At 41.0% G+C, this 15,808-nt stretch overlaps 1 protein-coding gene across 5 annotated transcripts in view; it reads right to left on the reverse strand.

Moving 5' to 3' along the window:
- Nucleotides 1-15,808, reverse strand: part of pikfyve (phosphoinositide kinase, FYVE finger containing) — a 163,411-nt gene that overhangs the window by 133,752 nt on the left and 13,851 nt on the right. For all 5 annotated transcript variants that reach the window (XM_039755300.1, XM_039755302.1, XM_039755298.1 and 2 more), the window contains exons 4-10: nucleotides 11,122-11,240; nucleotides 8,170-8,341; nucleotides 7,805-8,012; nucleotides 2,913-3,002; nucleotides 1,318-1,450; nucleotides 1,074-1,231; nucleotides 679-790 (exon numbers count right to left, since the gene is read on the reverse strand). In XM_039755300.1, the coding sequence (XP_039611234.1) occupies nucleotides 679-790; nucleotides 1,074-1,231; nucleotides 1,318-1,450; nucleotides 2,913-3,002; nucleotides 7,805-8,012; nucleotides 8,170-8,341; nucleotides 11,122-11,240 (992 nt within the window). The remainder of the gene's footprint in view (nucleotides 1-678; nucleotides 791-1,073; nucleotides 1,232-1,317; nucleotides 1,451-2,912; nucleotides 3,003-7,804; nucleotides 8,013-8,169; nucleotides 8,342-11,121; nucleotides 11,241-15,808) is intronic.

Consider the following 15,808-nt stretch of genomic DNA (forward strand, 5'->3'; position numbering starts at 1 on the left):
GCAGGTTAGATAATGACTGACTATATAATAAATTGATCAAAGCTACCGAGCCTAATAAATTAATATAAAGATAAAGATGGTTTTCCAAGATGAATCTCTCCATCCCGAATCCTCAGCTCCCTCAACATGAAATACAACTTCATTGTTCTGCACAGATTCATTGTTCGGTGGTGCAGAGGGGTCAGCACTGCTGCCTCACAGCTCAAGTCACATTTCTGGGCACAATACCATGTCCAGAAAAATTGCCAGATGCTTCCCTAGCCCATCATAATCCACTCAAAACCAGTTCAGCTTTTCCATCCCAATTGACGTCAATGCATTTTTTCCCCCAAACAATTCTGTGTTTTCTCCAAACTCAAGGTGAAGCAAATTCAGCAGGATTCACTTATCACTATTAACATAACATCCTCACACAGCCGCTAATCCGGTGTAGAGCTGTGCGTGTGGGCAGAGTCGAAGCTGGCACCACTGAGGAAGGATGCAAACGGGGACACAGCGCCACTCCATCATGGGATCAGTTTAGAAGTGCCAGGTAAGCTCACATGCTCATCTTCTCAATTTCACCCAACACAAATCCAACTGTTCTTCCTCGGACATGTTGCCATGTGTTAACAGTAGGCTGAGCTAAGCTTTACTACAATTAAAATGTGTAAAAGCACAAATCCGTGCCTCCGTTACCTGCAGAGCGCGATACAGTGCGTATTCATCCCTGAATATTTGATCATGGTGAGTAACACAATCCAACCACCGCCCATCAACGAGTGCCTGGCCGATTGCAATGGCTTGTGCTCTAAAAGAGAAATAACCCAGTTGTTCAAAAACAAATGTCAAACAGTCAATAATAATATTTTACAGAAAGATTCTCCAAAAGATTTATAAAAACAGCCACAACTTAACTTATCCAATAAGACCCTCTCCTACATACCTTAATAATACAAATTAATGGTTTACTGAAAACTATTCCAGTAAATGCATATAAAATACTTCTAAAGAAAAAAAGATTTGGCTTGCTATTAATACCATTTAGCAAATGAGGATTTTAGCCTGAAAAGATCTTTTAGAAGCGTATGAACCTTGTTGTTATATGTCCATTTCTGAGAAGCCAATTAACCATGTCTTTTCCCACAATGCAGTTTGGGTATGTTCGTAGCCAATAACGGTGGTCCTGGAACTCCATGCCTGTGTTGTGATGGCATATTTTTTTCCAAAGTTCTTTAAGCTGCACAGAATCCTAGACAAGGCAACAAACAAAAACATGTTTTGTAATCTACTGATAATAAGACAAGGATCCAAAAATTGTGTGCAAAACACAAATACCAGCAAAATCTTCCTTTCCTCTTCATCAGCTTTGATGTAAGCGCGGTTGGCCTGGGGGCTGATAGAACTTTCATAAGCAGGAACCAGGGATGTGACGGAGCGGTCCAGAGACAAATTGGTAATGCTGGCAGACCTGCAGCAACAGGAACCATCAAAAACATCAGACAGAAAGCTGGGAATTTAAGAAATCATCTTTGATCAGGGCAAGCAACACGTTTAGGGCTCATTTCACACTACCGATCTGTGAAAAAGAGTTACTCCAGGATGGAGAGGAAGAAAGTCTCACTTGTAGCGTGACCTATGGAGGTAACATGGAAAAGATGGCGGCTGTGACAACTGGAGATCATGTGACACATAAAACTCTATGACATAAAAAATGTCACATAGAACTAAACACCCAGGACTTACATGCAAACATAGAAACACAGATAGAGTGAGTGGCACTATATGATAGATAGATAGATAGATAGATAGATAGATAGATAGATAGATAGATAGATAGATAGATAGATAGAGCACTATATAATAGATAGATATATAGATAAAAAGACATTATAATATATAGATAGATAGATGTGAAAGGCACTATATAATAGATAGATAGATAGATAGATAGATAGATAGATAGATAGATAGATAGATAGATAGGAAAGTCACTATATAATAGATAGATAGATGTGAAAGGCACTATAAGATGAATAGATAGATAGGCATAAAGCTGCCAGTATTTCTATTGTTCTCACTATTTTGTGCCATCAAGTGCCTGGTTTTATTTTTTTTTAATAATTATCAAAGTAGGATTAAAAGAGGTGTCCTGGTAAGCCCCCCAACATTTCCTTGGAGTCCTCTTGTGTCCTTCCCCATCTCCAAAGCACATACCTGCTGGGACTAAGTAATCCCATTTCTTTTATCTTTTAAATGTCACTGTTGTGGTAACATTTCCCTGCCCAGTAGAAGCAGCTCACCCCCTAGGAGTCACAATACATAAGAGCTACACATGATAAGCATTGAGGTGTGATGGATAACTAAAATGGCAACTGTGGGAAGGTCTGCTTGCTCATTTGGATCACCTTTACATTATCCAAGTGTTTTGAATGTTTAATTTAACTTGGAAATCACAATTGCAATCATCTGACAATGGTAAGGGTGGAGTGGCAGCTCAGCACTGCTATCTGGAAGGCTGCCATTACAGCCAGGAGCGATCACTACCCCACTGGGCCCTTAAGCCCACAGCCTACAAATTGCTGGAGGGATGCTGTACAATGGCTGATCCTGTGCTCTGACCCCCAAATGTCATGCAAAAAGACAATTTTCCCCTTGGGGATTAACAAACTAATAAAAAACAATAAACAGAAAGGTGTACATGTAAATGCGGCATATCCAATGTAAAAATGGGACCATTCAGGTTATTTTGATACTGGTGAGAAACAGGACCTGCTGGTACATAACGTTTACAGCTGATTGGAGGTTTCATTCAATATGGACCAACACATTTTGGTTTACATCTTGACAGAACTTAAGACAGAATATCAAAGGCTGCTGACTTTACACTGATGTTCCCATAAAGCATCACAACTGCACAATCTTCAATCTACCTTTTCCGTGCTGGCGATTTTCCCACATCTTCTTGTACACTGGACAGGCGAGTTGTTAAGCTGTTATTCTGTGAGTCCTGGTGAATTAAACTGAAAAGAAATACAAAAGTTAATAAACAAACACATTTGATAATCAAAGAATTAGCATTTGTAAAAGAACCTGGTAATGATTTCTATAGATCACTGAAAACCCTGTGAGAAAAACACTTCAAGAAACTGCACTGATGTCTCCTTATGATGTCAAAACTGGGGGCCATGGCAAGAACCTCATTATAACGGGGGTCCCACTTTACAGAGGCTGTCATAGAGCACGCCTGTATTTACATGTAAGTTCAAGTTTACTGTCATTTTTTTTATAGTACCAGTAAATTCTTACTTGCATGTCTCCTCATGCCAGAGACAATGATACAATACCAACAAAAGACACACATGGACACAGAAGTTATACATTAAAAGCAACATAAAATAACTGAGCAACTCTTAATCCACGCCAAGAAGAAACCTGTTAAACCCGGTTAACAGCTGTAAGAGCCATTTGTTAGTTAGTTAGGTTATCTTAAATTGACAGAAGTGTGCCTACATATTAGTGCTTAGTCAATGGCAGGTCCTATTAAAACCCCCATAAACTAAAGTATAAATGGAATATTCCACTTATTATATTAGTTCTTGTCCCTCTGACTACAGACTAGTTCAGATTATGATCTGCCTTGCACTTTGGTAAGGCACAGAAGGGCAAACAGTTTCAAACTGACCATACTGACCGTACTAAAGTAAAGCCTATGTCAGTTTGCCATTGAGGAATAATACGACTTTAAGTATAGAAAGTTTAACATGAGAAACTTGAGATTGTAATGAAACAGAGACAAAACCTTTTTTTCCGTTTTTGCATTTTATTCTGCGTGTGTAATAACTTTTTTTTTTTAATTTCTGTGATTAGTTCCCATTTAAATTTTCCAATAAACCTTTTCAAAAATAAACTTTATTGGACAAACAAATTTCTTTTGTTACGCATTTTGACTCATGCGTGATCCTGCCTTGCCAATACAGCGGCTGCTCGATTTTGAGAACGTGGAAAAGACACAGCTACACTACTGATGAGCAAACCCCACTGAATTTGCTTCGCCTAAAGTTTGGGGAAAATGTGGAAATGTTTGGAAATTTTGAAGAACTCAGTAAAACACACAGAAGTCAATGGAGAAGGAGAAGGTGAACAAGCTTTGAGTAGATAATAATGGAGCAACGGTCTGTTAAGTGTCCCTGAGGGCTACTGTAGCGTCTGACAACTACGCTGGGCCGAAGATGTGACCTGAGCTGTGAGCTGTGCCACCCGGCCTCCCTGACATAAAATTATACCCCAAGTCCACAATTCTCAGAGTCCTTCATCTCTCTTTGTGTCTCCTGAGCTCCTGTCTTTACGACTAACAAACACAACAACATTGTGTATTTCTACAGCACATTTTCATACAAACGGCGTAGCTCAAAAGATGTCAAAGAAGTAGTTACATACAAAAATAAATTAAAATGAAAGAATAATAATGCATAAATAGTATAGAAAAAATACATACATAAGATCGATAAATAATCAGGAAAAATAGAATCCTAAAGCACAGAACTCTAAATGACAGTCCAAAGAAAAAGTTGGTTAGGCAGGGTAGACAGAAAAAAATAAAGATAAATAAATAAATAGGTGAACAAAATAAATCTCTCTCTCTTACACTATATATATATATATACATACATACACAGTGCATCTGAAAAGAAATCACCTTTTCTGCATTTTGTTATGTTACATCCTTATTCCAAAATGGATTAAATTCATTTTTTTCCTCAGAATTCTACACACAACACCCCATAATGACAACGTGAAAAAAGTTTACTTGAAGTTTGTGCAAATTTATTAAAAATAAAAAACCTGAGAAATCCCATGTCCATAAGTAATCACAGCCTTTGCTCAATACTTTGTCGATGCACCTTTGGCAGCAATTCCAGCCTCAAGTCTTTTTGAAGATGATGGCACAAGCTTGGCACACCTATCCTTGGCCAGTTTCGCCCATTCCTCTTTGCAGCACCTCTCAAGCTCCATCAGGTTGGATGAGAAGCGTCGGTGCACAGCCATTTTAAGATCTCTCCAGAGATGTTCAATCGGATTCAAGTCTGGGCCACTCAAGGACATTCACAGAGTTGTCTTGAGGCCACTCCTTTGATATCTTGGCTGTGTGCTTAGGGTCGTTGTCCTGCTGAAAGATGAACCGTCGCCCCAGTCTGAGGTCAAGAGCGCTCTGGAGCAGGTTTTCATCCAGGATGTCTCTGTACATTGCTGCAGTCATCTTTCCCTTTATCCTGACTTGTCTCCCAGTTCCTGATGCTGCCACCACCATGCTTCACTGTAGAGATGGTATTGGCCTGGTGATGAGCGGTGCCTGGTTTCCTCCAAACGTGACACCTGGCATTCACACCAAAGAGTTCAATCTTTGTCTCATCAGACCAGAGAGTTTTGTTTCTCATGGTCTGAGAGTCCTTCAGGTGCCTTTTGACAAACTCCAAGCGGGCTGCCATGTGCCTTTTAGTAAGGAGTGACTTCCGTCTGGCCACTCTACCATACAGGCCTGATTAGTGGATTGCTGCAGAGATGGTTGTCCTTCTGGAAGGTCCTCCTCTCTCCACAGAGGACCTCTGGAGCTCTGACAAAGTGACCATCAGGTTCTTGGTCACCTCCCTGACTAAGGCCCTTCTCCCCGATCGCTCAGTTTAGATGGCCGGCCAGCTCTAAGAAGAGTCCTGGTGGTTTCAAACTTCTTCCACTTACAGATGATGGAGGCCACTGTGCTCATTGGGACCTTCAAAGCAGCAGAAATCTTTCTGTAACATTCCCCAGATTTGTGCCTTGAGACAATTCTGTCTCGGAGGTCTACAGACAATTCCTTTGACTTCATGCTTGGTTTGTGCTCTGACATGAACTGTCAACTGTGGGACCTTCTATAGACAGGTGTGTGCCTTTCAAATCAGGTCACGTCAACTGAATTGACCACAGGTGGACTCCAATGAAACATCTCAAGGATGATCAGGGGAAACAGGATGCACCTGAGCTCAGTTTGGAGCTTCATGGAAAAGGCTGTGAATACTTATGGACATGTGCTTTCTCAATTTTTTTATTTTTAATGAATTTGCAAAAATCTCCACGTTGTCATTATGGGGTGTTGTGTGTAGAATTCTGAGGAAAAAAATGAATTTAATCCATTTTGGAATAAGGCTGTAACATAACAAACTGTGGAAAAGGTGATGAAGCGCTGGGAATACTTTCTGGATGCACTGTATATACCTTTATATATAATACGCTACCATGGCTGTCCGTTTGTCTGTCCAGGATTTTAAATCACCTGTAGCTCACAAACCATTTGACCTATTGATCTGAAATTTGGTACACATTTACTATGTGCCGTCTATTATCTGCTTGTTATCCCTCTTTTTATTTTATTTTATTGTAGAATTAACTCTATGCAGCGGCCAGCAGAGTGCATACATTACGGCACCGTTCTCATCCCTACCTCCTTCGCCGTCACTCCCCTACCTCTTCATATCTTAATTCATTCCTGAGGCAGATTGAAAATTTAAGTGCCAGCTTAAGTGAAAAATGAAAGAAAACATATTAAGTAATTGCAACACAAACACTGACTTTTCAGTTTTAACGCGAAAAGATGCTAACGAAAGAAAAGAAGCAGCGGGCCGCTAGGGTCGAGAAAAGAAGAGCTGCTCAGGAAGCAGCAAGCGCATCAACCTCTGAGCAAATGAATGAGAAACGTATAGAGAAAGAAAGAGGATGAGAACTAGGAATGCTCAAGTCAAGTGGAAACACAGTGCGCTTTTACTGGTATACTGTACATATAAAATCCTAAGCTTAAAAGTGCAATGATTTTGTGTGACAATTTTATGTCACTTTTTTTTGTCAGGCTTACTTTAAAACCTACATATATATGTTTGGTATCATTCTTTTCAGAATTTATCGAACTTCAATTCCATTTTTAAATTATAAACTAAAATATCAAGAAAGTAATGCATCAAGCATAGTAGACCTCAGTTTAAACAGGAATACTCCAATTGGTAAGAGAGTAAATATTTTATTCTCATGTCATGATTTTTACTCTGTTAAATAATAATTACATTTTTCTTTTACATATTTATAGAATTTCGTGATTTTGACATTTATGGATTTTACTAATATTGTGGCCACAGCTTAGGGGTTGGGCGCCAAAGCCCCCCACAGTGAATAAATAAACCTCCAGCTGACAATCACACCCAGTGATGCAGGGTTCAGTGCTATTTGCTTAGGGCAGCTGTCCCTGTTACTATTTGACCTGCGCTATATAGCAACAAACATAATATGCTTAATCCACAAAATACTGAAAAGTTTATTTTAAGGCATGCTGGGTACAAATCCAACTGCAGTACCTGTCGGGTATGCTGTAAATTATTCACACATGTGCAAAGAAAACTGGGCAGTGCCATCAAATGTGAGGAGGAGTGCACTTACAACATGAACGTGCACAACGCAAATCAAGTGGGTAGCTCAGATTCTCATCCAGCACTGGCTACTGTAATTTCACAGTGGCCTTACAAAACATCATGGGCCGCTGGGAAAAAAAGTTTGCCTAAGCCCATAGAACAGCAAATTTTCAGAAAAAAAAAAACTGCCGACTAAAGTCACTGGTGATCCTAGCAAACTCACTGCTGATCAACACTACCAGTTTCCGACAGACTCCGGCTAATCCCATTTACTTCATAGATGTGAAGCATCGGTGGAGCCTGGCAAGGGTCTGCCAGAAAGTGAGGCTGCATCCCCTACGGTATACAATTACATGCACATACCAATAAAGGCCAAGCAGATTACTGTGTACCTCTGCCAAGGAAGATCCTCCTCCAAGAAAATATTTCGACTGGCCTTCCTGCCCCCAACAGGCGTGCGTGGCTCACTGGGCTCCAGTGCGGACACAGAACAAGTCGAGTCAGACAATACACTCAAATCCTCTCCAATTGAGTTGCTGTCTCCAGAGTGGGCATAGTTCAAAGCTATCTTACGACAATAAGTGCAGGCCCGGAGGTCTCCTTTGAGAAAGACGATTACAAAAATGCACAGTTAGACAGAGTCAAAAAAAAAAGATATGCAAACAATACACAGAATTTGTAGAAAGTGAAACTATAACCCAATACATAAAATAGAAAAAAGCGGGCAGGCTTTCTGAAGAGAAACATGGATTCATACCAGTATAGCCCATAAATTTGCCAGGGATCTCTTGGTTGCAACAGCGGCTGCAGAAAATCTGTCCGCACAGTCGGCAATGGTGTCGACGCCTGAAGGTTGTAAATTTTTCATTGCAATCGTAACATTCTTTACATTGGCTATCTGGCATCCAGTACTGTTTCAGGTCGCTGTCCTGCAAAGAGAATTTCAAATTAATGAGAACACTGATGCAGTTATGGAAGACTACCTATGAATACTGCAAAGAGGGTCACTTAATGGAGGACAGGTGGCCCAGGACAGTGAAAATGGGTGCATTTAGAAACCTGACTGTCTAGCTTGTAGTTATGACAGGCCCAGGAGTGGGGGGATGGCCAGCTGGTGGAGGTCATCAGAATGGCAACTGTGTCTCTTATAACAATTCATGGACCCCTCCAAAGAGTGCACTTTTCTTTTTTTTTTTTGAAACCTGGTTTAAACCTTTTTAATTTCATCTCCATGATTATCAACTGGCCATATCTTACCCATTTAAGCACAGTCCCACTGTTTTGCACCCAACGGCTGGACCAAACCTTCTTTTTCTTTCGGCTGCTCCCACAGCAAATCATCTTCTTTCATCTCTTCCTGTCCTCATCATTTTGTTCTGTCACTCCCATCACCTGCATGTCCTCTCTCACCTCATCCATAAACCTTCCTCTTCTCCTCTTCCCTGGCAGCTCTATCCTTAGCACCCTTCTCTCAATATACCCCTCATCTCTCCTCTGCACATGTCCAAACCAGTGCAATCTCGCCTCTCTGACCGTCCAACCTGAGCCGACCCTCTAATGTGCTCATTTCTTATCCTGTTCATCCTCGTCAGACCCAATGTACATCTTTAACTCTGCCATTTCCAGCTGTGTCCCCTGTGCCACCTTCTCCAGCCCATATAACACAGCTGTATATCACTACAGTCCTGTAGACCTTCCCTGTCACTCTTGCTGCTACCCGTCTGTCACAAATTCATTCATATGGGAGACCATATAGAAAAAGTGTAGTCGTTTCTACAAGGTGTGACCTAAATGTCTGCAAACCCCCTTAAAATAAAGTCTGCAGTGTGCATTTTAATCACAATGTCGGAATTGTTTGATTTGTGATGTTAAACTGTGGAGCAGAGGGCTAAGTCAAGGAAAAATGGGTCCTTGTCCCTAACATTTTGGAAGGCTCTGTATATTCTGACAGAGTAAGATCTGCTCTTCAAATTGATACATAGTCTTCAATAATGGATATCAATGCTATGGATACTTATTTGAAAACAGCAAAAGTAGAAAAAAAAGAATTCTGTTTTTTGTACAGCTTCAAAACAGTAAAACTAGACATATTACTTTAAGATATTTCATAACAATTTTATCTGGGTGTTCCCGGCATATTCACTGACACGTTTATTATTTCTATGGAAATAAGAATAACGTTTAAAGTGCTTTTTTGCTTTGCACCTCCTCCATAACCTATCATCTATGGGAGGGGAGCGAAACTTTTAGATTTGTCAAAAAATTCCCCATTTTAAGCGGATCTTGATGTTTTAGGTTCCACAATACTGAAAACAAATTCTCGATGATGTGTGTGCATCGTTGTGCCACAACTTCTTGAAGATGGACGGAAAAATCCCAAACTCAAAACCTAAGCCTGTTATAAGATGACGATGTGCCGATTCATTTTTTGAGCCAAATCGTGCAAGAGAAAAAGAGGCGCTCTAGAGCAGGGGTGCCCAATGCGTCGATCACGATCAACCAGTAGATCGGAAAGGTAGTGCAGGTAGATCGCATTGCATTCAAAAAAATTATTTTAAACGTTAGTCTATCTTCACGTTGCAAAGGGGCAAACATCCGCCACGGTGCCCTCTTCAGTGGCGAGATCAACCACAAGAGTTACCTGGTAGGTAACCACCCATACAATCAGATTGTGATTCAGACTACAAATGTCATGAATATATATATATATATATATATATATATATATATATATATATATATATCATTTTTAATGTAGGTAGATGATTTCGACCTGGTCATTTTAAAAGTAGTTCGCAAGCCAAAAAAGTGTGGGCAACCCTGTTCTAGAGGAACCCTCAAATACCGTAATTCTGCAATGAATTATGAATTCTTCTCGTCATTTGCTATCGTGATGATCTATTTTATGTGCAGAAAGATCAGCATCAGAGTGGTAAATAATTCCTGAAATGTTAGAGAAGAGTTCGGCTAAGTTGGTTCCCAGGGCGCAAAGCCAACTGACGCTCAAGTCCGAATTTTTCTTGTAAAAACATTACTGAATTTTGCAGCTTATTCTGCTGTAACGTATGTGTACAATGTAACTAATTCTGGTGTAAAAATTCAGAATGAGAAACGTCTGACCTTTATTTTGAGGGATAGAACATTGATATTGAGAGCAGGATGATGAAGTTATAGCCAGTTGAATCAAAGTAGCAGAAAATGGACACTTATTATGTTACTGGACTTTTTATTATCATATTTGTTTATGTTAGCCACTGAGGTTAATTCTGTTTTATTGTAATTTTAACCTAATTTGCATGTTTATTCATATAAATGTCCTGTGGTTTAGTCATAAATACATACAAGTGTTTCAAGCCCACAAGCCATGCAAAATTGCATGAATAGATGGAAGGATAATTCAGCAACATGCACTGCACTGTTCTTTAAGGATAATGAGAAAACGTTTTAGTTTCATTAAGGCTAAAACCACAAAAGGCAAAACTTGACTCACTCAAAGGTGAAATGTGCAACATTCCAGACAATTAAAAAAGTGAATATATTTGTATATCCCAGAGGAAGGTCCTCAAATTCTGTGTTTTTCTGTTTGTTCAGTCTGTGGGACGCTGCGCTAGACGTCATTCCGATGTTTAAATCTGTCTCTGTGACTTTACACCCAGTCTCATTCAGACAGCAGCGCTTGACAGATAACCCATCAGATTTTTCCACCTACCTGACTCTTGCCTTCCATGATCTCCTTGAGGCGTTTCAGGACGGTGCTGATGCTCCGCAACTGGACTGCTGTCCGAGGGTCATGTCCACTAAGGGCTGCTTCTCCTTTCCGACGACCTTCTAAAGTCACATAAGAAATGAGCCACTGTTAATGCACTCTTGAAACTCGGGTGGTTTCAGGTCCACACACCAGGAATAAATGAGGCCGCACAAAACGCTCAAACATTTTTTGTTAATAAGACACCTCAGCTTAAGCCAAAACTAAACAAACCTTGCAGCAAAAGATTTTAGGGACAATCAAACAGAATGTGATCAATGTCCCTTTGTGGATGCTGATAATCCCTCTTGTATTTACATGAAGAATGGTTAACCTTAAATTAATACTTAACTAGAAAAGTGAAAAAAATACCCCAATCCCTGAAGTCTGATTCATTACCTTGTTAAGTATTAATGATATGACTTCCCTCCCATTACCATAACCTTTCAATCTTTTACAGTAACTGGAACAAATGTACATTTTCTTAGGCCTAATTTTTCTAATGAAGGGATTATTGAGGTATAAAGAGATAGTCCTGCGAGGAGTGTCACACATGCATGCAAGAGGGTCACCCTCTGGGCTTACCTAAGGTATTGGAATACCACCCCGGGACGAGAGGGCGTGCTGGCATTAATCATGCCCTCAAGCCTTCCCCCCACAGTGCTGAGGAGACGCCCAGTGAGGGCAGCTGATTCCGCCCCTTCCAGTGCACCACCTATAAGTTCCAAGGTCATCCGAAGGAGGCTTCATTCTCTGATCAGAGCACTCCACGGGACAGAGGTGTGTGACCTGTCACCACAAATAGCCTTCATCTAAGCCCTAAGAGGCCATCTGCGTTTTGATTTGACTTCATTTGTGTCACACAGCGTCTCTGTAACATTTGAACATTTCATTTTCTCCAGCATGTCATTTTTCACTCGACCACACCAAGCTATACAATATGCTAATTAGCATATAAAAATCTACCCATCCCTTTTCTTTCTTGTCCTATACCACATAAACTATACAATATGCTAATTAGCATGTGCTGCTGCTGGAGTATGTGAATTTCCCCTTGGGATTAATAAAGTATCTGTCTATCCATCCATCTATTAAAATCTACCCATCCCTGTTCTTTCTTCTAATATAAACATTTCTTTTTTATTTTTGAAATGCAGAATATTACAGTGGTATGCAACTCAATCGAACAAATAATAACATAACAGATACAACCATAACAGCTTCCACTCTTCTTGGAGGGTTTTCCACAAGAGTTTGGAGTGTTTCTTTCCATTGAAATTTGTGCCTATTCATTCTGTAGAGCATTTATGAGGTCAGACACTGATGTTGGACGAGAAGGTCTGGCTCATAATCTCCATTCCAGTTCATCCCAAAGGTGTTCAGTGGGGTTGAGGTCAGGGCTCTGTGTGGGCCAGTCAAGTTCTTCCACAGCAAACTCATCCAAGCTTGTCTTTATTGACCTTGCTTTGTGCTCTGGGGCACAGTCATGCTGGAATAGAAAAGGGCCTTTCCCAAACTGTTTCTACAAGGTTGGAAGTATAGCATTGTCCAAAATGTCTTGGTATGCTGAAACATTAAGATTGCCCTTCATTGGAAGGAAGGGGTCCGAAAAACAGCCCCACACCTTTATCCCTCCTCCACCATATTTCACAGCTGGCACAATGCAGTTAGGCAGGTAAACGTCCACCCGGCATCCACCAATTCCAGACTCGTCATCACTCCATAGAAAATGTTCCCAGTGTTCCATAGTCAAGTGGAGGTGTGCTTTACACCACTCTGTTCGATGCTTGGAACTCCTTCAGCTATGGAATCAGCAGAGCGTTGGCAACTTTTACTCACCATGCACCTTAGTAATCATTGCCTCCGCTCTGTGACTTTACGTGGTCTTCCGCTTCATGGCTGCGTTGCTGTTGTTCCTAAACACTTCACTTTCCAATTATACCACTTACAGTTGAATTTGGAATATCCAGCAGAGATGAAATTTCACAAACTGTCTTATTGCAAAGGTGGCATCGTATCACAGTGCCACGCTTGAAGTCTCTGAGCTCTTCAGAATGACACATTTTGTTTTGTAAATGAAGACTGCATTGCTAGGTGCTTGATTTTATACACTTATGGCAATGGGTCTGATTGAAACATCTGAATTCAATAATTAAGAGGTGTGTCCCAATATTTTGGTCCATATAGTGCAATATTAATACATGTAATGAATGGGTTTTTTTTAGAAGTTTTGGACTTATACTCTAAGAATAATAATAATTCTTTACATTTATATAGTGCTTTTCTCACTACTCAAAGCGTTCAGCAATTGCAGGTTAAGGGCCTCGCTCAAGGGCCCAACAGAGCAGAGTCCCAATTGGCATTTACGGGATTCGAACTGGCAACCTTCCGATTACCAGTGTAGATCCCTAAGCTCAGAGCCAGCACTCCACCTAATAAAATTTGATATAATATAGAGCATCATGAAGACCTTTAAGAGGCTGGCCCTGGACTATACGAGTCCTGTTGTGGTAGACCACCTGGACCTACGGCAGTTTGCCCACTGGACAAAGATCTGCTTCACAAGGCTGGACAAAGCTGGTCGCACTGTGAGGATTCTGTTTTTCAATTTCTCCAGTGCCTTCCATACAATCCAGCCACCCCTGTTAAGGGGTAAACTCCGAGATATGCAGGTGGATAAGCCTATGGGGTCCTGGATACTGGACTCTCTGTTAGACAGACCACAGTTTGTGAGGCGCGAGGACTGTGTGGGCAACACTGGAGCTCCACGAGGAACAGGCCTGTCTCCTCTTCTCTTCTGTACACCTCCAACTATAAATATAACACAAGGTCATCTCACTTGCAGAAATTCTCCGATGACTCTGCACTGACAGTATAGGCTATATTGAGACAAGAGGAGTGGAGTCAGGTGGAGGACTTTGTTTCCTCTTTGCACCGCCATCACTGTTCATAGCCACATTGAAGCGTTAATCTCCCGCACGTGAAGTTGTGATTGTTCCCTGTGAACTCCCAATCATGCTGCACCTCACACTGGCTCACTCTTTATACAGTGGGTGCAGCACGTCATGTACCACATTGAAGCAATGATCTCTCCCATGAAGTTTACAGCATGCCTAAGCACTAAGGGTGGGGGGGTGGCAATGTCACCATATAACTCCAAATCGCGCCTCACTTTGCACCGCATTACAATCACACATATTTTGCATAAAGTTACAGTTCCTGTTGGGCGGTGGGAACAAAGCACATGAAACTGCTGAGGGACCACAAGTGGCTCAGGGCCTACATTGTGTAGGAACTCATAATAATTCTCTTGTGTTTTATAAATAACTTTATTTATAGGTTTCTATTGATGGTTTGCACGCAGCAAATTCATTTTTGCTTAGATGTGTGACTGAGCCCAGTATAAACACTCGCCTAACTGTACGTGTGCTTCTTGCCTTACACCCTACTAGCTGTCCCCTGTGGCTTCGCAGGACAGAGAGGAGGGCCCCGTCCAGCTCTCTACTCCTGATGTCATTGTTCCCCTTCCCCTCGGCCCGCAGCCTCTGTCTCAGATTAGCGCAAATATATCTCTCCTGCAAGCGAACTCCGATTCTTAACGCAATGAGAGCAGTTGCAAAATCAACCAGAATGTGGAAGCAAATTATAGAAAAATCCGTTAAGTAGTTCTTTCGTTCGATAATGAAGCAGAGTTAAGGGGGGCGTGGGTGTGAGGAGGGCCACGCCCCCCCTCCCCACAGTCCAATGAATCTCTTTGGGATTCGCGCTAATAAATTGGTACCGCAAGCGAACTCTGATACTTAGTGCGATGAGAAAGACGCAAAAATCAACCGGAATGTTCATGCAAATTATAGAAAAAAACCCGATCTAAATCTGTGAAGTAGTTCTCTCGTGAAGAGCGGACAGACATACAAACGGGTCTAAAAACCTATAAGAAATTTCACGCTTGGACCACGAAATTTTTAAAACCGTTTTTTATCAAGCACCGATGAGCCAAGGGTAGCCTACATTCCAAATTTCAAGTCCCAAGTCCTCATGGTTTGGGCGATTTTGTGAAAAGTGAATCAGAGGTATTTGGCTTTTATATATATATATAGATTACTATTATTATTATCATTATTATTATTACTTCTGGAATAATAATAATAATAATAATAATAATAATGCAGGTATTCTGACCTCAGTAAGATAAACACTGAGGGCTTTCTCGCTGCTTTACAAACTAATCGGACTATGTGACACGTGTTACTTTTAACCCGTTACCCTACAGATCTCGAGATTGTGCTGCTGACCTTAGCACTTTATATTCAGCTCATCAACACAAATGTAAGTATTTCTAAGATGTTGAGACAGGTTATATCAGCCAGGTGAACGAATAAAGCGAATGGCCGAGCATTTGACTCTGGAAATTTATTTTGTGGACGTCTCTACCCGTGGCTGCTGAAAGTGTGTGTGAAACAAAAACACGCAGAGGTTGGACACGCAATGGACGCGCGCAGACTACAAAATCCTTAGTAACAACTCAGTTAAGGGTTGACATGGGCACATAATCGGGTTATTCACGAAGAAATCATCCTCTGTTAACCTGGTTTCTCAGAGGCCTTACATGGCATTTTAGAGATCAGGTTTCTGTGGCTAATTGGCTAGTGAA

This window comes from Polypterus senegalus, chromosome 6 (assembly GCF_016835505.1).
Source record: "Polypterus senegalus isolate Bchr_013 chromosome 6, ASM1683550v1, whole genome shotgun sequence".
Lineage (NCBI taxonomy): Eukaryota > Metazoa > Chordata > Cladistia > Polypteriformes > Polypteridae > Polypterus > Polypterus senegalus.